The sequence below is a fragment of the Vanellus vanellus genome (assembly GCF_965231255.1).
Source record: "Vanellus vanellus genome assembly, chromosome: 2".
Lineage (NCBI taxonomy): Eukaryota > Metazoa > Chordata > Aves > Charadriiformes > Charadriidae > Vanellus > Vanellus vanellus.
Genome location: NC_138906.1, coordinates 124,617,025 through 124,637,754, shown reverse-complemented (window position 1 = coordinate 124,637,754; position 20,730 = coordinate 124,617,025). Strand labels below are relative to the sequence as shown.

Here is a 20,730-nt window from a genome sequence, read left to right as displayed (position 1 = left end):
TCTGCCGGCTAACTTGTTATCTTGTAGTGTCCCCTCCCCTCTGCCCTTAATGAACAGTTTGTTCCATTGTAATTCTTATATCAAACATCTGGAAACCAGACTCGTTTAAAAAAGAAAAAAAGAAAAAAAAAAAAAAAAAAAAGAAGTTTCAGTGTCTATGACTTATCCAGGTCTCTGTCAGAAAGACAAAAGGAATTCAGCTGAATCAGTAAACTGTCCTTTTTTTTTTTAAAAAAAAAAAAAAAAGCACTTTGACCAACACATTCTTCTCGACAGAAATTCTGCGGAGCGGCGTACACCCACTTTGCAGCAGGACAACGCGCTCTGACCACAGCTCGCTCCTCCGTCCACAGCTGTCTCCAGCGGGAGGAGCTGAAACCTGAACCAAACCCTCCGAGCAGAGGGATTGGATCCCTCCCGCCAGCAGCCGGAGAGCCCTCCCAGAAAAACAGCCTGTTTGGAAAAGTGCTCGAGAACATCCCGAAGTGATTGGAGGAGCGGCAAACCCTTCCCCCCTGCACCTGACTTGTGGGTATTTACGGCACTTTTCAAGGCGCCTCTTTGCTGCCACTACACAACCGGAGTGGATGGACTGCGCGGGGCAGGCGACACGATAGGGACCGATGCGCTCGCAGTGATCGCGTGTGTGCTGCGCACCAGCCGGGGACCGTTACACCCACCCACGAGGAGAGCCTGGAAGAAGGAGAAACCCTGCATCCAAAATGCCACGCTCCTTCCTGGTCAAGAAGCATTTCAATTCATCCAAGAAGCCAAATTACAGCGAACTGGACACTCATACAGGTAACAAGAACGAAATCAAACGCCACCGCGTTGCTGCTGCGGTCGCGGTCGTTGCGTGGCAGTAACGAGGAGGGCTGGGATCGCTGTTCAGGCGTGCGGGAGTGGGTTAGTTCCCCGGTAACTCTTTTTTCGTTTGCTTACAAGGAGGGAGTTTTGAGAAATATGTCAGTGCTGCCCAGAATGAATCATAACATTTGCTCATCCACTTGAACTCAGTTGCTTGGAGAGGATTTGGAGTTTTCCTGTTCTGTGTCTGCTGGTGGTGGAATTGAAACTTTTATACAAATCCTTCAGGAAGTTTCACTGCTTCATTGTAGCAGGCTGCACAGATTTAGAAACAGCATGCTGCCTTGAAGGGACTCTCCAATTGCAATTTGTCTGTTCAAGGGCGCTGCTTCTACCCATGAGAATATATGTATGAAATAGAATTTTCCTTAATCCTCCTTATATTCAGGTGACCATACTGAGTGTTTTAATTTACGCACCTTTTAATCCCCCAAATGTTGCTTTTGCTGCCTTTTGAAAGACTTTTTGGTTCTCTTACCTTAATTTTTTTTTCTTTCTCCAGTGATTATATCCCCATACCTGTATGAAAGCTATCCAGTCCCTATCATACCACAGCCAGAGATCCTGAGCTCAGTAGCTTACAATCCCATTACTGTGTGGACTACAACCGGGCTGCTACCGTCTCCATTACCCAACGACCTCTCTCCGCTTTCCGGATACCCCTCATCTTTGGGAAGAGTCAGCCCACCTCCACCTTCTGACACCTCCTCCAAAGATCACAGTGGTTCAGAAAGTCCCATTAGCGATGAAGAAGAGAGAATCCAGTCCAAGCTTTCAGACCCCCATGCAATCGAAGCCGAAAAGTTTCAGTGCAGTTTATGCAACAAGACCTATTCAACTTTCTCCGGGTTGGCCAAACATAAGCAGCTGCACTGTGATGCCCAGTCTAGGAAATCATTCAGCTGCAAGTACTGTGACAAGGAGTATGTCAGCCTGGGAGCGCTTAAGATGCACATCAGGACCCACACACTACCTTGTGTCTGCAAGATCTGCGGCAAGGCTTTCTCTAGACCCTGGCTGCTCCAAGGACACATTAGAACTCACACTGGTAAGAACAACCATTACAATTGCAGTTTCTTGTTGCATCAGGATACCCTTCTGCTCTTTTTCTCCACAGGTGGGGAAAAAAAAAAGCAGTTTTTTTTACTAACCTTGCAATGCATCCGCAGGATTTCAAATGTATCACCAAAAGGCTAAATTCTCCCTCTTGGGGGGTGGGTGGAAGGGGAGTGTGGTATGGTCTCACAACCGTGGACCGGATACTGACATAAATCAGTATTGATCCCTTGATAATTTTGGGATGGTTTAGCCTATTTCCACTAGCTGAGGGTTTTGCTTTAAGGGTTCTGTGTTAACTTTCAGGCTTTGGAAATTGCTAACTTAGAGAAGGCTCCAGCTGACTGAAATCAGGCAGCAAACCAGCAAGGCAATGCATGAGGAACTCCTTTCTGAACTTCTTAAGTAATTGGCAGGTTTTGCATGCACTCTATCAAGTCCTTAAGGATTAGAAGCACATCATCACCAAAAGAAGGTGTTTTAGTTTGTTGGTTTTTTTTTTTTTCTGTTGAGGCAAAAACTTGTATTTTGAGTATAACACTGGGTACAACATAATGTCCGCAGAGCTATCTGCCGCTTTTCAGTCAAAGCCCTTGTCCCCGGTGATTCAAGGGGCGCCAAGCAGAAAAGGTTCTATGAAAATATTTGTAAGTGTTGGGAGGAGCCCAACCAAAAAGTACTGCCTGCACCTGCAGATGCAGAAGGGAGTCGGCGGCTTGGCTTCGGAGCCTGCGCTTAGCAGCCTGTTCTGAAAAGACTGAGTTCTGCGAGTACAGTCAGCAGTGCTGAAAGCTGTTCCATCTGTGCTCTGATTAACTTGTTATTACGCGTTCTTTATTATAACAAATCCTTTCTGTTTGTTTGTTTCTTTCTTAGGATAAAAGCAGGTTTTACCTGTCTTAAAGACGTACTTCTTTTTTAAAGCTTTATCCTGTTTTTCCCTGATGTTTCCTTTTTAGGAGAGAAGCCGTTTTCCTGTCCTCACTGCAACAGGGCTTTTGCAGACAGATCCAATCTGAGGGCTCATCTGCAGACCCACTCGGATGTGAAGAAATACCAGTGCAAAAATTGCTCCAAAACTTTCTCCAGAATGTCTCTTCTGCACAAACATGAGGAATCTGGCTGCTGTGTAGCACACTGAGTCATGCAGTCAATGTTTACCTGGACTCGATGTATTTCTCCACTCCTGTTCCAAATGATAAGTGGAAATCCAGAGGCGTTTTCTCATCTACTTTTCAGCCAAAAAAAAAAAAAAAAAAAAAAAAAAAGCCGAAACCAAAACACCACCAAACAAGCAAACAAACAAAATAGTGGAAGAACTTAGAATGTCAGTAGAAATGAGCTTTAAGTTGTTTCTGTTCAGTCCCACATTTGCATTCTTAAGTGTGAGTTCTGAAATACGGGGAAAGACACCATGCGTGACATTTCAAGCAGATCTAAAGGAAGCAGCATTATCAGCTTGCTTTATAGATGAAGCCAAATGTATGTCGCCTTTTCTTGCTTAGAAAAGGCTGCAAAGTTAACAATACATTCCTGCCAAGCCATTTCAACCAAAGAAACAGTATTTTAAGTGGAACTTTTAATAAAAATACTACCCAAGTGAATTTTGCTAGACACCATTTATCTCAGGTGCCTTAAAAAGTATTCCAAGTTTACCTTAGTAAATGTTTAATATTATTCATTGCTGTGTTTTTTATTTTATTTTATTAGAAGCCAAGGCCTTCATTAATGATCTGAAATGCTTTAAAACTGCATAATTAAGAGAGGAAAAAAACACATGTAAAAGAATGTATGAAAAATTGAAAGCCACAAATTAACCGCATGTGCCTTTTCAAAAAAAAAAAAAAATACTGTAGCTTCAAACATTCCTGGTGCATGCTTGACCATCTTTTAATATGGAATAGTTCCTCTAAACTTTAATCTTTTTTAAAAAACGGGAATAAGTGCAAGAGAGGGGGTTCACGGGAGTTCGACAATTATTTTTTTAAATGCACAAAGGAAATGCAATATTTTCAGCATTACCCCTCCAAGTGCCTTTTTTATTAATGATTTTGTAAAGTATGTGGACATAATGTAAATATTTTTATTTTTATATGATTGAATGTGTTATGAATGAAAGTGAATTGTTGCCTATAGCAGCATTTATAGATAACTTGAAGAAAGCGTGAAGTGAAATTTATGTTGTTTTCTAGCCACTTTTTTACAATAAACATTTTTAAGTAAGATTTCTGCTGTTTGTTCTAATTAAAGAAAACAACTGTGTCTGGTTTATCAAGGCTTTGGAACATAGAAAAATGCAAATGTTTCTACATGACCAAATGAAGATAAAAGTAAATTTCAGATTCAAATCCTTAGTTCACAAGTACTGGACATTGGAAAGGAGTAAGACATACAGAGCATTTTTAGAGAGTCACTGCTTTAAAACACTGTTGCTTGTTTGCTACTTACAATAATACGACAACACAGTGAAATATATTTTATCAAAAACATTTAAAACAAACTTATTTCTTGCATTTTAACAGTTGAAAGGATGCTATTAGAGCAGCCTTATTATAGTACTTTTCCTGAGACTCTGACATTAGGGCCTGATCCAAAGTTCATTAAAGTCAGTGGAGCCTTACTGGAGTCCAGTAGTGTTTGCATGATGCTCTTTTAAAGTAGTAGTCAAGTCACAGTATGATATACTTCATATGGTGATTTCAGAAAGATTAAAGATGTTTTTATTGAAGTATCTTTACATATCAGGAATGTCAAGTGAATGTATTACGACTGTACATCAGATGTTATATCACAGGAAAGAATTATCCAGTAATAAAAAGTAGAATTATTTTTCTTCAAATTATTTGAATAAGGACTGCAAGATCTGAACTATAAAAAAGCATTACAACATCAACAAATCATGTCTCCTTATGCACTGACTAGTGCAAAACAACACTACTTTCAGCTTTTAACAAAGCACAAAGCTCAAAACCAGATAAGCAATAGGTGGCATCCCATCTAAAGAGGACTATGTCTACATTAGGGCTCCAGTAGGAGCAAGTAACAGCAAAATCAAAATTCCAACAGTTAACAAGAAGATTACAGTTGGATAAACACAAGATGCAAACACCTAGAAAAAGAGTACATTTCAGCAAAAAAATGCAACAGACCATGCATGCCTTTTTTCTCCTCCAGATGAGTCCAGAGAGAAGCGCTTCAGCAGGACTGCACTGGAGTAACGTAAGCAATAGGCACATGACGGAAGTTCTATATCTTTTCCCTACGGGAAACACTGTACTGAAAAAAGATCAGCTCAAATGAAGCTTTTCATATTCTCCAAGCATCTTCTGACAAAAATCTCAAGGTTATAACAACAATTCCCTAGGACCTGTTAGATTTTTTTTTTTTTTTTCAGGAAATAGCTAGAGAGTTCAAGAAAGATAGGGTTAGTGGGAATTTGTGAGGTAACATTTCGAAACGAACACATGAAGGCATCAAATACCCTTGAAAAGTTTCATGTGGTTACTCTATTGATTTGCACTTCCCTGTCATTCACTTTGAAGTCCTGAGGCTCCAGCAGCTCTTTGTGCAGCTTTCTCTTCCCAGAGCAAAGTTTACCGGTGTATGAGTAAAGCTCTGGCAAGTCAACAGCTATTTGTACTGTCAAAGTTCTAGGTTTGCTCTCCTGTATCATGTCACAAAGGCTTTTCCATTGTTTTAATTCACACTTTAAATTCTCTACACCCATAGTAAATGAAATCGCATAAGAGCTTGACTTCTTGAATGAGTGGAAATGCTACTGCTGTCCTTAAGGGAAATCAGATGAAAACTTCATCAAAATACAGTATGCTAAACCAAACACAAGTGGAACTGGTCTGATTTGGAGATGACAATTAAGATATGCTACTTTGCATGCCAGTAACACCTGTACTCATAAAACACAAAGATGGGAAAAGCTAGGAGCTCTTCTGGCTCGTCTCTTTAATTGAAACAGAGTGCTCTATCACAGATCCCTAGCTCTCTGTCCAGTTCCAGCATAAACTTCCCAGGCAGCTGAATTTCGCTTGCTTTTCCTGTGAGACTGCTTTGTATTTGCTGTCAGGACATTTCTTCAAAACATTTTGCATTAATAGTTTTACCTCATTACTCTAGAAGTGCCCTTCTGTACCTGCACAAGCTGTTTACCAATGTAAATTGAATTCTGTTCTGAGCTGCTGGTCGATGACTCCTTGGACTTTCTCAAAATGTGAGGGAAAAGCTCCCTCCGTGGTGAATCTGTCCATGAATCTCTTTGGCCATTGCAACATTTCTTACAAGACTATATCCAAATAATCAACTTTTAAAATCTTTCTTAGGAAAATATGCTCCCCACACTCCAAATACCTTCATTGCTCTTTTCTGAAATCAATCACTTTTTTACTTTTAATTTTAGAAACCGGTGCTGAATGTAATTATTTTAAGCGAAAAGTCAAGCTATAAAAAGACCAGCCTCTCCTCTAAAGGCACCTGCATGATAGCAACCTATATACAACATGTTTCGTAGCTTTTTTTCACTCTTTACCAATGAGTTGCTTAAAATCAGCAGATCTAGGGAATGGACTTTTTCCCAGAGGTTACTCCCAATACTCTAAATACATACCCTTTGGTTTTATGATTGCCCATTGTAGGCAATAAGAGCTAGATCCTTCCTTTAGTATGCTCTGGCCATTTACTTTCACCTCCTGAGTGTACTTCCAGCATGCAGAGAAGTGCCGAACCACCACAGCGCATGTGCAGTTACAAGTCAAATGTATGAGTTGCTCAAGGCTGAAGGCAATAATTGATTCACTTTGGTTTCCTCTTTGCTCTTCCCTTGCTTCCGTTTGGGTGTGCTTTTCACCTCAGAGGCTGCAGAATGAAGTAAAATGTGCATGAAATGAAGACAGAACAAAGTACACGTTTATGCACAAAGCACTGCAATTATCCTACCAACTAATGTGGAGTTCAGAAAAGCACTCACCAAAGGGTTAAAATAAGTGCCTCTCAGATTAAGGCACCATGAAATTTGTCTTCTGTACTTTACTCTATTGTTTGGACTATTATAGTTCCTGTTATCATTAAGCAAGCTCAGGGCCTATTCTCTAAGCTCCATAAAACCATATAAAAAAGAAACACCCTAAAGATCCCATAATTTCAATTTAAAAAGGAAAGGTAATGGGAAACCTGGCAATCTAATTCTGATGTCCTGTGCTGATTTTCCCTCCCACAAAACCAAATCAATATTTCATCTTAAATCTTATTTTTATTTTTGAATAAGACATTTTCAGTGATGAACATTACTTCTTTAGAAATAATGGTGTTTGCTAGCTGTCCCAGATGCTTGGGTTTATCTCTTTGAACTAGATGTATTAACAGTTCAAATATATAAATTATAATTCTGGTTCACAGAAATATAAAGAGTGGAATGGGAGAAGCACACTCCAACCTGTGTGTCTTGCAATATCAAATGACGGCAGCAAGAAATAAGATCAGATTCAGTGCAAGTGAAATCCCGGAGTCACAGGATAGTTGAGGCAGGAAGGCACCCCTGGAGATTGCTTAGTCCAACCCCTCTGCTCAAGGCAGGGTCAGCAGAGCAGTTTACCCCAGCCTGCATCCAGCTGGGTTTTGAACATCTTCAAGAAGAGAGATTTCACAACCTCTGTGTGCAACCTGTTCCAATGCTCAATCAACCTTGCAGTAAAAAAAAGGTTTAACATTATGTTTAAATGGAATTTCCTGTATTTCAAAAGGTGTGCACTGCCTCTTGTCCTGTCACTGGGCAGACTAAGAGGCTGGCTTAGTCTTCTTTACTTCTTCTCATCAGGTATTTATGCACATCGAAAAGAAGTCCCTTGAGTTTTTTCTTCTCAAGCTGTCTCAGTCCCTCCCATATGAGACATGCTCCAGTCTCTTAATTATCTTTGTGGCCTGTCATTGGACTCTACTTCAGTATTGTCATGTCTTCCTTGTACTGGTGAGGCCAGAACTGGACCCAGCACTGCAGATGAGCTTTGTCACTGCTGAGTAGAGATGGAAATACTACTCAGTTTCTGACAGGATCCTGATAGGAGGCATAAAGGTTGTGGAAACCATATGAACTATAACAGCAGAGTACAAACAAAAATGATGCTTGCATGCTCTATCCCTTCTTCCCCCAAATTTTAATTCGTTCCAAAACTCCGCAAAGTCATCAGGAACTTTGAAGGGTGTGAAATATGGGACTCTGCTTTTCCGGGAAATCACGAGTTGCCCAGTCCTGCTGCAGAGTGCAGCATTAGGGTGCCTCAGGTGAGTACTTGACAGGGGTTTCTTCAAGGGGTGCATATTTTGCTGCAGAGGTATATAATCTTTGAGACACTCTATGAAAAATAGGTTAGTAAAGTCTTTGAAGCTGTGCTGCAACCCGATTTTGTCCTTGCATTGCTGTCCCTTCTGAGGGACACGTGGACGTACCAGGCTAGAGATTAAAAAATAAAATAAAAATGTACAGTGGTCTTTTTTTGACTTGTTTGGCAGCTTGGTCACCTTGTTCCTTTCCACTTACCTCTTCAATACTTCAAGAATGCCATCCAAACCAATATTTTTTCCTGTTTTTTCTTCTGGTTCACTCACTGGTTTGGGTACAAAAACACGTGTGTGCTCCTTCATGGCCTTCCTTCTTTTATTTTCCCCAGGTCTCTACAAGACAAAATTACTGCAAAATAAAACAGTTGCTTTCTGTTACATCTGTCTCCTCTCTCCCTTTTAACCTGGGTATTGAATATACCCTATCTCTTGTCTTTGTTGCTTTCTGCTTTATATGCACTGCAGGAAGTTTGTCCGGTGTGTATGCTAAGTAACCAGGAGTTTGGCAGTCCTTGCCAAGAGGCAATAAATGCCCTTTTACATGTCATATTTTTACGCCATTTTGTCAAAAGAAGACACAAAAACTAGCAACCACATGAATACCAGCTCAAATTCCTGTGGCCTCCATCATTTTTAGTAGCCTTCACTCTGTAAGCTTGGAAAAGCAACAGAGATATATGCAGACATTCACATGGTCTCTTCACGCAGGTAGACATGTCGTGGACCAGCCTGAATGTTCAAACATGCAAATCCTTTCACTGAAACCCTAAGCTGGGGGATCTGCTTCAGAAAAACCCGTTGACAGAGGGTTTTCTTCAAGTTGTTTTCCCATCCACTCAACATAGGAAGGACTGAGAACGCTACACATTCTGGATCAGAATACTTTCCAAGAAGTTTAGCTTTATATTACTTATACTATAAAAGAAGACTGTAGAAAGCCATTCCTCACTTTGCTAAGCCTCTACATTCTGGTTACTTCTCATATTTTAGCCCTTTCTGTTACTGCTGTCTCTGACTTACATAGGAATCATCTTCTTCCCAGATGGGGCTGACAGGGGATCAGAGTCAGGGGATAATGAGTCTTTTAATAATTGATAGATGTTGGCCTTGCCATGTCCTTTAACGAGCCCTAGACATGTGTCCGAACAACAAATCCATGTTACATGCTGGGCCATGGCCCGACCATCACATGCTGGGCAGCAGTTCCTGACCATCACGTTTTCGTATCTTCTTCAGAGGCATGGCCTGGGAACGCAGGAGCTTGGTCTAACAAATCTCTCACAAAGAGGTGCCTGCATCTCTCTGGGTCCTGTGGGTTCCCAGTACAAGTGCTGAACATCAGAGTACGAAGTCACAGACATCTGCTAAGTCGCTAATAAGAAGCAGTTAAAGTATAAAGTTGCACTGCAATTAGCTCAGATTTTGCACATGTCCCTAAACCAAAGTAAATTCCTTTGAACGTAACCTGCCCTCTCATGTGGACTGGCAGATCATCCACAGCTGACAATGAATAAAGAGTTAGAAGAATGAAAACTGACAGTTATTAAGTAACTCCAGCAAAAATCGAATGAATAACAATCAACAACTTAAAGTGATAATATTATGCATAAAAGACTAATAAACCCCCCCCTATCCCCATAAAAGATGCATCATATTTAACATTGAACATTAATTTTTTACATCTTTAAATTTCATAAAAAGATATTTTGGAAGACAGTTCACCGAGATTTATAGCAAAGCATTCACTATTCATCTGTAATACATGAAACCGGGCCAGGTTGCTATGTCCCGGGGAAATTAAAAAAAGGATCTTGTGACTCGTGATGGACATTTTGGTGTTGTTTGTGAAACAACTTGGCATCTCAGTCCAGATCCTAACTAGTTCTGACTGGACAGGGCCCACACTCAAAAACAGTCAGGATTTTTTGACAGCCCTGACTTACTGACAGAAAATAGTGGGTTTTTTTTTTGAAAATGGCTTTCAGCTTCTAGGTAGTTTTAAGAAATTGCTCTATTCCTTTTCTCTGTCCTCACTTTTCACACTATGGGAGGAAAAACAGTTGCTCTTACTGATTTTTTTTTTCCCACCTCTCCTCACAAGTTACAAAATCACCACTGTAGGTTCTAGTTTGGTGGTCACAGCAGAGAGCCATGATTGAGGGCTGCTTTCAAATATTTGAACCCAAATGCTCTGTCTGTCCACAGAATACCTCAGTGTGTCACGCTGGCGGGACAACACGGGTTCTGGGAACAAATAGAAGAAAAAGAGAGGTCTTAAGGACTGTTTAAATGTCAGCCTTCATAGGAGAGCATTCTATTTAATATGTATTTAAAGCAGTAAATATCAATTACAAATTACCTTCCAGGTCAGGCTTCTGTAACAGGAGAAACTCAGAAGTTCAGCACTGTTTAGCTTTGAGAGGAAATTTTAACTCAAACTAAGACCACAGCTGATAAATCAAGTATGTCTGATTACTATTCTCTTTGCCACAAAATATAGTAGGAACTTTTTTTAATTACAGAAATATAAGCTATGAATAACAGGAACATCCAAAATCATGATAAATTATATATACATATATATATGCATAAAACCATATAAAATTAAATGTATGGAATTAAGAGTGGGAAAATATTTTACAAAACAGCTCTGCTACAATTCAGGTTATTTTTTTTTAATCTAAAAATTAACTAAAAAATATATTTCCATTGTTTGTGAGCTTTTTAAAACAGGCATGTCCATATTTTCTCTCAGATAAAGCATTCTTTTTCAATTTTGGGAAAAAAAAAAAAAAAAAAGAATATTCTTTCTTTCTACCAAACTTATTTAGGTCCCAGGAGGCACTGAATGGAACTAAATTATTTTGAAAATCCTTATAATATGCTCTTACTGGTTTTATGTCTGTCTGGTATTCTGGTGGTCAAAATTCTCCTATGTACAGGGTATTCTGGGATTGTCCCATACAGTGATTTTCTCCTAGTGAACTTTGCATTTGCCACTGTCAGAAGCAATATTTCAAATCTATATGGACATTTGCTAACAGAAATAGCAATTGTCAGTAATGCTTTGCCACAGTACGATCCCATGTACAACATCCTAAGTATTATTTGCTTAGGTTTGTAGTATTAAGAAGGAAGTAGATCCAGAAGTCCGCAGGCCTAGGCATCTTGTTCCTCCTAAAGCACTGACCTGTTTGGACCTCTATGGGTCCTTTCTTCTAGTAAACCTTTCTTCTTGCTGTATAGTCACGCAGGCTGGAGAGGAACCGGAATCATCTGTAATGAGCTCTTGCCTTTTCCTGCATTGCTACAGTTTGTATGTCAGGTTGCTGTGCTAACAACGATGCGGTTGTAATTCTAAGTTTCTGTGGTAAGTTTAGAGTTTTTTTAACACCTTTCTCCATGTTTTTTGTTATGTACTGGTGGAAAGAATATACCATAGTTATTTATCATTTAGATCAGGTTCAAGTGATTTTTGAAAACATAATTTTCCATGGATTTTCTGATGACTGCAGACATATTAAATCGGAGCTTCCACATATTTGAGAAGCTTTTTCCATTCATCTTCTGCAAACACCTTTCCATGCTGTTTTTATCCCCCTATTTAAAACACAAAGTCAAAATTTCACAAGAGCTCTCTTTGGTGCAACCCAAAATTCTGAGTCTTCTCTTTGCACTGTTAGATGATGTGCTCAGGTGGGGAAACGTTGCACGTAAAATGCTTGCTGCTGCATGTTGAAACTGTAAGAAGAAGTATCACAGGTCTTAAAGAAAATAAATGCCTGTTTGCATCTTAGGTCACTAATAGAGAGGAAGGATCTGTTCTGTGGCATCCACAAAGACAAAAATACTTTTTTTTAGGGGCCCATAACCAAAATTGCAAAACATATTACCTACACAGCGGAACACTGGCTCAGTATCCATGCAATCCCTCATTTTGAAAGGAAGAAGTAATATTTTAAAGAGATGCCATGTAAAGTCAAACCATGCACTTGTACTGCTGCTTTACTGATAGATTATGAACCAAGTCAAACTGTCTAGGAGTAGGACTGTCTTCTTCCTTGACACAGAACCACTCTCGTGAACATTCACATTCACTATGTTGGATGAGGTTATTTCTTTAGCCTTATTCTCATGTTCTTTCATGCCCTGGTAGCAGTCCCTAACATGTTGCCAGGACCCACCACGCTCCAGCCTGGTGCAGCTGTGAATAAACCAGGTAAGTATTTCGCTTAGGTGTCCAAGGATGAGCCTTCAGCAGATTTTGTTGATGTAACTGTGCAGCGAACTCCCCTGGCATATATGCAATTCATATGGACAAAATGTTCTTTGACAGCAGCGCTTCTCCTGGTTGCCCAAGCACCAGAGCAACATGCAAACCAATGTAACCACAACTAGACTTTATTTTTTGTCAGTACAGAAGTGCTGCAAGGAAAAAAAAAAAAAAGAGAGAAAAAACAAACAAACAAACAAACAAAATCAGCATTACACTCTTGGCAAGAGATCTTGAGTCTCAGGGCAGTGCAGCTTACACACCTTCTTGCTCCCAGGATTGTACCTAAAGTATAGCCCAGACATTAGTGCCTAAATGGCAGGATTTTGAGGTGACTTGTGATGGGAGTTAGGGGTGGGGAAGTGTACGCTTGATGGCAGAAGAGGAGCCGGAAACAGTCCTTCTCAAGGTGGGACTGAAGCAAATACGCTAGCGTTAATCTGTTTGCTTTCATTTTATTTTCTCCTTGCCTGTTTTTAGTGAGGATGAATAATGTCCATGTCTTGTAACACCTCAGTAATAGTTCAGCAGGATTGCTGTGACCTTTCCAGGTTGGACCAGGACTGATTAGCTGCAGATTTCGATGTATGAAACTCAGCTGACAAGGCAGGCTTGCAGGGTCTGTCCTCTTGCAGTTTCTGTTGAGGAATGTAAAATGATCATTGCTGTTGCTCTTTGAGGGGGAAACCAATAAGCTGGTGGAAACGGAGAACTGAAATGAATTACTCCTTCTAATTTAGTTTTTGCAAATAGCTACACATGCGTGGACTATGCAGAGCTGGGAGTGCTGCATTTTGGTTTTGGCCATTTGAACCTCCCATCTGCTCATGCCAAAGATGAACCTTTCCAGGTGATCTAAACTGTAGACTCCTTAACTGATGTGAATGGCAGCCTTCCTGTTTTAAATTCCAAGTTGTAAAAAGAAAGTTGCATTGTCAATCAGCCAGCAAATGGTGCTGCACTGGCCTTTCTAGAAAAATAAACAATGGGTAATAAATGACTTTATGGTAGGATTGAATTTAAAACAAAAAAAAAATCCTTATCAGTGCAATATGTTTTCTGGTCCACTAAAACTCTTCTGGTTTAATCTGTTCCAGCTATGTTAGATTTCCCATTTTTTATTTAATTAAAACAAGTCCTTCTAAACATATATATGCATGTATACATACAAACCTTGGTATGTATATACAAATGCATACACGGAAACATTTTCTGCACTTAGGCAGAGATAGAATTAGAGCAAAATGACACTGTAAATGATATTTTATTTTTTTGAGCAGTACTATTAATATGTGGCACATTTCTGTCCTCCTCTGTATTCCAAAATGTCGATTTTCATTAAAAAGAAAAACCTACAGGGAATCTCTTGTTCCTATACTTACCCAGAAAAAAATAGAGTTTTGACGGTAATCAAGTGAAACCAGTACACTTGTAGTCACCTTCAAGCAGCCAAACAACATCCTGCTAAGGCAGACAAGTCTCAGAGAGACAGGCAGCTCAAGGCAGTGTATTGGCACTGCTTCACCCGGAAAGGTTTCAGTGGGGACAGTCCTCGAGATGATAAATGTTAGCAGAGGAACCAGTTCTCTGGCTGAGCAAAGCATGGAAAGAAGGCATGGGAGAACACCATAGTGAAGATCTTCGCTATTTATTGAGTGGCGTTTTACTTTGGTGCTGCAAATAGCAGGAGGCAAAGCAAAAAGAAGACAAAACAAACTGCTTAGCAGGTAAAAATAGAGTGCAGGAGTTCCACTGCATTCCAGGGGCCTTTCAAAGCTAATAGGTACACCTGAAACCCAAGAATACGTGAAGCCTCTTGGATCCTATTGGATTACATTTGTAAAAATACAGAAAAATTCCACTGGGCGTAGCGCCTCCAAGGAATATTTCTGAGATTCTCAATGCTGGAAAAATAATACTGTTTCCACCTCTCCTTTCCATTCAGTTCCTGCTTTTGAGCCACATAAAATGCATGGCACAATAAACCAGTCCATGGACTGGGTTCCAGAGCTGGGTAGCCAATATGCTGCAGGCTGGTTAACAGACCTAAAGGGAATGCACTGTATTAATTTACTTAGACAACATGTTTTGCTACAGTTTTCAACATCTGTAAAGAAGACTCAAGCACATAGTTGCCAAACTAGTCAAGAAATCTTTACGCTTATGGAATACAGGCAGTATGTGTTCTTTACTTGGACTTTTCCCTGACTCTTTAATAGCAGCACTGGACTATAATGTTCCTGCATAGGTTTACCGTGTACCTGTGTTATCCTTTTTCTCTAGCAGAAATTAAATTGGGACACAACTGAGATTTTGGGTTTGGATTTCTCCTGTAGATTCAGCAATCTCATCAGAGAAAAAAAACAAAGAGCCAGGTATCTTCCTGTGCACATGAATATACCACTTCTGTTTGTTCAGAAAACCTGATGCATTCAGGAAACACTGGTTTACCAGGTGTGAGCAATACAGCTGTGCAGCGCGCTCACAGCATCACATCAGACCTATTGCATAAATGGAAACTCTTGATCTGCGCCTAAGTAAGAAGTCACACACATGTCCAAAGTTTCACATTTTCTATACATTCATAAACCTTCTGGAATATCAAGCAGAATATAACAATCCTACTCCTGCAGGGATGCTCTGAAAAGGGGGAATCTGTATGCGCCAGGCAGCACAACAGCGAATTTCACCTTTTAAGTGAGATGAGGGCGAGAGATAAGACTCGGCCTACATACGCAAAGGATATACAGCGCAAATCCAATCCTCCTCCATCCACGCCTCAGCCCAGGAGCTGTGGATTATAACCTTTCACCCCATACTGCACACAGTCAGTGTTCAGCTCCCAGGCGCAGAGCTAGTTTTATGCTGGAGTTTTCAAAGCGCCTGGTTCCAGTGAATAGACACAGTCTTCTCTTTTTTGGCTCCCCACTAAGTAATGCCTGCAGAATATGTCAGACAAATGCTGGAAAGGTCAGGGGGCAATGGCTAACAGGAAAGCTGGTTCTCATGGCTCTAGCCACAGGATAGAGTGGATGCATTTCCCAGTGTGTCCCACAGTCCTGGTCTTTCGGTGCACATCTGGTTACATTCTCACTGCATGTCAGGGCAAAAGATCAGTGAGCAACTTCACTTTCCTACGGAGGGGAGCTCGGGCATCCAGACAAGGTACATTTCAGTGGGTCTCCTGTCCTGCAGTAGAGGACAACCAACACTGTAGTGTGTGAATTTGCTCTGGAGTCTAGTCAGAGCCATTATATCCCCAATTTTGTTAATTTTATATATCGTTTTCCATAAGCCAAAGGTCAAAAACATTTCTGTCAGGACAATGCATTCCAAAGGCAGTGTGGAAACAGTGTGGTTTGCAACACTCCGCATGCATGTCAGAGAAAGGAAAAGACCGCAGGACATCTGCGTGTGTCCTTGGCTTGCCCTTCAGGCCGCTCTGTTCCACAGGTAGCTGTCACACTGCAAAGCTTACATGGGAAACTCACAGGACAGCAGAGCTGAATAGAATCGCAGCCGGTGGCTCAATGGCAAAAGCTTTCCACCCCTCTACAGCTATTTTAAAAAGGAACAGAGTTTCAGAAGCTTTCAGGGGAAAAGCACGCTTAGTTGCTGCCCTGTTTAAAATCTGGCCTTGCGGATGCTGACTTGAGTGGCAAGTTTGGAAAGTGCCATCAAGGAGGTCGTGCTATAAATTGAGGTTTAAAACGCTGTTATATAGAATACTGGCTTAAATCCATCTCCCTGGACTGCGCCTGGACTGCTGTGCCGTGAGTCATAGTTCCTCCTCTTTTTCCTTTTTATACCTGGACACCTTGCAGACTGGTGGTTAGACCACTTGTAGGTGGAAAACTGGTTTGAAACCTACCAGGTGGGGTGATGCCTAAATGAGGAAGTTCCCGGGGCAAACCAGACACGTACACTCGCAGCAGTGCATGACTCAGTACAGGAGGATGACCTTTTTCTAAAGTCCTATGAATGTAGTCTTATACTTTCTTACTTTTTATTGCAGACAGCTCCAAACACACATCTCAAATGCATTAAACAGATTAGATTATATTATACATATATATTAAACATAAACCTGTGAGCGTGGTCAAACACTGGCACTGGAACAGGTTGCTCAGAGAGACTCTGGAGTTTCCATCCTTGGAGACATTCAAACCCCAACTGGATACAGTTCTGGGCAACATGCTCTAACTCACCATGCTTGAGCAGGGGGGTTGAATGAGACATTCTCCGGATATGCCTTCCAATCACAAGAATTCTGTGATTCTATGGTAAAAAAAAAAAAAAAAAAAAAAAAAAAAAAAAGGGAAAAAAAAGAAAGTATGTTTTTTTATATTTTCATGTGAGCAAAAAGCCTTAGAGAAAAATGAAATTATTTTGGATGAGATTGATGAAATGTATTTATTGTTTTAGCCATGGAACTGCAAATTCAGTTATGGTCTTAATTCCAGTTACTGAACCCTCCTAAACTCTGGCCTTGTTTTCACTCTGTTGAGGTACAGCAGCATTGATGGATGTGTGTGCCACCAGTGTGACTGGGATGTGAAATCATGTGCTTTCCCCTCACATGAAGAGGCATTTCAGCAATGATTAATCATGTATTTTCTCCTTTGGCAGCTATTCACAGAGGTTTTCATTTGCAAGGCGGGATTTCTTTTTCTTTTTATTGTCATCATGGTGAAGTCCCTAATAACTGACATATTCTGAGGGAGCGAGGTGCAGATCTGTCGGAGATGTGTAGGAGGTGGGCTAATTCCATGTATTATCAAACTGGCTTCAAGAAATCCCAGAAATAAAAGTCTTCCAACTGAGATTTATTGAAGTTTCTTAAAGTCCTGAATAGTTTTCCCTTGAAGCATTTAGTTCAGTAGATCTTTATCAATCTATACCTGTACATACATGAAGATCCATATGCAAGGACACATGTTTACAACAAATTGCTGAGACTCTCCACATCTGAGGTTGTTTCTGCATATTCATGAGTACACCTAAGGGCTGAAATATCTTTTCTGCGTGACAGATTTTGCCCTAATAATTTGTACAGTATATCATTCAAAAAAAGTAACGACTTTTGGACAGACATTTCTGAAACATATTTTCGTGGTTCCCTGAAGTGTTCTTGGTGTGTTTAATTACAACAGATGCTATTTTATTTTGGTGAAGCAAATTATAAAATGTGAGAGAATCGTTCATGAGAAGTATCTATGAGAAGACTGGAAATCCCACAAACTGTTGCATTGTCTTCTTTCTATTGATCGTTGCTGTGTTTCTTACCTCCAGATCCTCCAGATCCTCCAGATCCTGGAAAAATCATAGTATTAGGCAAAATTAATAAATAAGCATGGGAAACAGAAAGCAAGTTGGACGTTGAAATAGAGGTTCCTATCATTAAAAATATATTCCCATGTGTTATTTATTTAAGTTTATGATTTATTTATGCCAAAAGCCTTTAAAAGAGGTGAATGAAGATTCTTATCCTGATTTGGATAAATTAGGCAAATTCACCATTCATTTTCTCTTTTAATTTGGGACACAATCTATTTAAACCTGTTGTGGTGGAGCAGCATGTAAGTTTCCAAGCAGCAGGAATTCCCAGTTCCCTCATTTATTAATTTACAAATTTGCCACATGTATCATTTGTTCCATCAGGTCTTTTCTCTCATAAAGAGAGCTTCATCAACCAAAGTGGAAATTATTTGCCATCAAAATTAATTTGAGTATTTACAAATAATTAGACCTTATTTTTCACAGGGGATCCAAAGCACAGCAAGATCTGTACTGTCATTGCCAATCATCTCTAAAACACGAGATGTCAACCCTACCTATTTAATTAAATAACGTATTCAGTTAAACCAATAAAATTACATTGTTATTATCTATATCACTTATTCCACTAGTCTGCAGATGAAAAGTACATATTCCTACTTGGTATTTTATTGATGGCAGTGGGAAGAGAAATTATATTTTTCCTCATAGCTTTCCTTCCTCCTGGAGCTCTTTCCACAGCCCAGTTTGTTCTTTGTCTGCCATCTTTCCTGGTATGAACTCCAAAGCTGGTAAATAGGCTGCAGCAAAACCTAGAAGATGAAGTAGTGTTTTAGATGCAGCTTAGTGTAGGGCTACCTCTGGACAGTCCATACATACTGTCTCTTCATATGTCATGCAGGGGTTAATTGTCAAGTCTTTGTGCAGGGGAATCAAGCAGTTAAACCTAACTGACAAAGACTGGTTCTCATCTTTCTCCTACGCTCTGTTTCATATACTGAACTTCCAAATAAGAAGGTTTCCAGGCTCTTAAAAAGATCATTACTAAGCTTTTAAAATTATTTTTTAATTATTTTTTTTTAAATGAAGTCTTGCATGCCCTTTATTCATTAGACTTCTGTAACAATGAGCGCACATTCACAGTGGCCACAGCTTAGCAAAGCTGGTTAAGCAAGAATGTACTTAACTTTCTGGTGATGTTCAAATCAGTGCAATGTAAAATGTACCTGATTTAAAATAGGCTGTGATTTGGGCTTTGCTCCACTTTTGATGCCCAGACACAGGGCTAGATACAGCCATAATGTCAACAGTCCATGCTGACCATAGTGAGGACTTTCCTGTGCGAGACTTTCCAGTGTTCACGTCATATAAAATGGTGCTAGAGGAATAAGGCAGATAAGAAAAAAACTTCTCCCTTATATTCTTCCTTTCCCTGGGATACCACTTCCAAAAAAGCAATGCTCCAGCATTTTTCAGATCAAAATGCTTTTTGATCTGAAAAAGTCAGTTGCAGGATTTGTCATAATCAAAGAAAGAAAAATGACTCCTCATAATAAAATTATTAAAAAAACCCTGATACATACATTTTCTTTCATTCCAATTCATCCCAATGTGTTTTGCAAATCCAAATAGCCTGACATTTATATTAAACTTAAGAAGTCATTGGATCCAGTTTTGCAGAGCAAGACATCAGAGTTTAGAGTCCCACTGATCATTTCTGTCTCTCAAGAACAAGCTCTGGATGAATTAGCACCACTATTAATCATAATAATACATCTACGTCTTGGTTCTGAGATTCTTGAGATGTTTTCCAGAAACTGCAAACTGGCATGATACTAGCCAAAAAGACATTAAAGCATAGATCTTAACTCTCCAGTGAATCCTTCAGAAACTGAATAGCTCTCACAGCATAATATTTCTGACAGGAAATATACACTCGAGATGTTTTAAGCCTGAAATGTCACATACACAACGGAGCTTAAGCCTGAGAATAGCCTCCCCTGTTTCCGAGATCATAACACTAGTATTATAATCAAGAGGATAAAATGCCACTTCCTTGCTTCCCATACCCCTCTCCAAATGAAATGTGAGTCACTTCACGAATTTCATCTATGGCAAAGCCTAATGGAACAAATTCAGCCTGTCCTGGACAACGCTCCTGCCCAATTCCCTCACACGCACGCTCACACAGGTTATTTCTGCTAGCTTGGATTTCATATCCGCCTCTGCCCAATCGCTTGTGGCAGGCTCTAGTGGTAAAGCAAATGCTTTGCTGCTGTTTTTCCCCTCAGAATTATAGATCACTGAAGAAGTAGCTTAAAACATTTCCACTGGAGAAAAATGTGATGAAATTTGTTAAAGGTTCAGCAGCCCTGAAACGCTAGCGGGCTATTGGCATGAGGATTATTCCCAGACATGATCTTTCCTTTGGAACCTGCAGTCGAAGTTTGCAATATTTGTTCGCTTCATGCCTCCTCGGCGTAGCCGGTCTCTCCGGCTGATTTTCTTCCTTCCTTTATCTGAAGCTGGCATTTTTTCCCCTCTCAATAATTAAGCTGTCTCGATGTTAGAGACATGCCTATTTTATCACATGTATGTCTCATACACAGTTGAAAAAGGAGATCTCCAAGGGAGAAGGCGGCTGGCGTCTCTGCTGTTGAAACGGTTTCAATCTGGCCTGAATACTTCGCCTGCAGTGCTGCAGCCCACAAGGGGGTCTTAACCTCTGAAACCTGCTGACTCAAGAGTAATTGGCCAGCATGATGCCACTGTGACCATCAAGTGGAACAAATAAAATTACCCACCATTTCAGTGCCGTGATTGTCCTCTCCCACTGCGTGATTCCATGAATACCCCGGAGGACTGACCTGCTTATAATAAACAAATTGTTTTCTGGGCTCCTTTTCCATTGC

At 40.2% G+C, this 20,730-nt stretch overlaps 1 protein-coding gene across 1 annotated transcript; it reads left to right on the top strand.

The window, feature by feature from the left end:
* Nucleotides 1-580: 580 nt before the first annotated feature.
* SNAI2 (snail family transcriptional repressor 2) lies at nucleotides 581-3,482 on the top strand. Its single transcript, XM_082479216.1, has 3 exons — nucleotides 581-801; nucleotides 1,370-1,915; nucleotides 2,883-3,482. Exons 1-3 carry the CDS (start codon nucleotides 723-725, stop codon nucleotides 3,062-3,064), a joined length of 807 nt encoding a protein of 268 aa, XP_082335342.1. The 5' UTR covers nucleotides 581-722; the 3' UTR covers nucleotides 3,065-3,482.
* The last annotated feature ends 17,248 nt before the right edge of the window (nucleotides 3,483-20,730 follow it).

Excerpts from the sequence above, each read along its gene's own strand:
- SNAI2 (XM_082479216.1), top strand. The coding sequence starts at position 723 with ATGCCACGCTCCTTCCTGGTCAAGAAGCATTTCAATTCATCCAAGAAG. Across the intron at positions 802-1,369 it reads CGAACTGGACACTCATACAG|TGATTATATCCCCATACCTG; the intron begins GTAACAAGAACG and ends TTCTTTCTCCAG. Across the intron at positions 1,916-2,882 it reads ACACATTAGAACTCACACTG|GAGAGAAGCCGTTTTCCTGT; the intron begins GTAAGAACAACC and ends TTTCCTTTTTAG.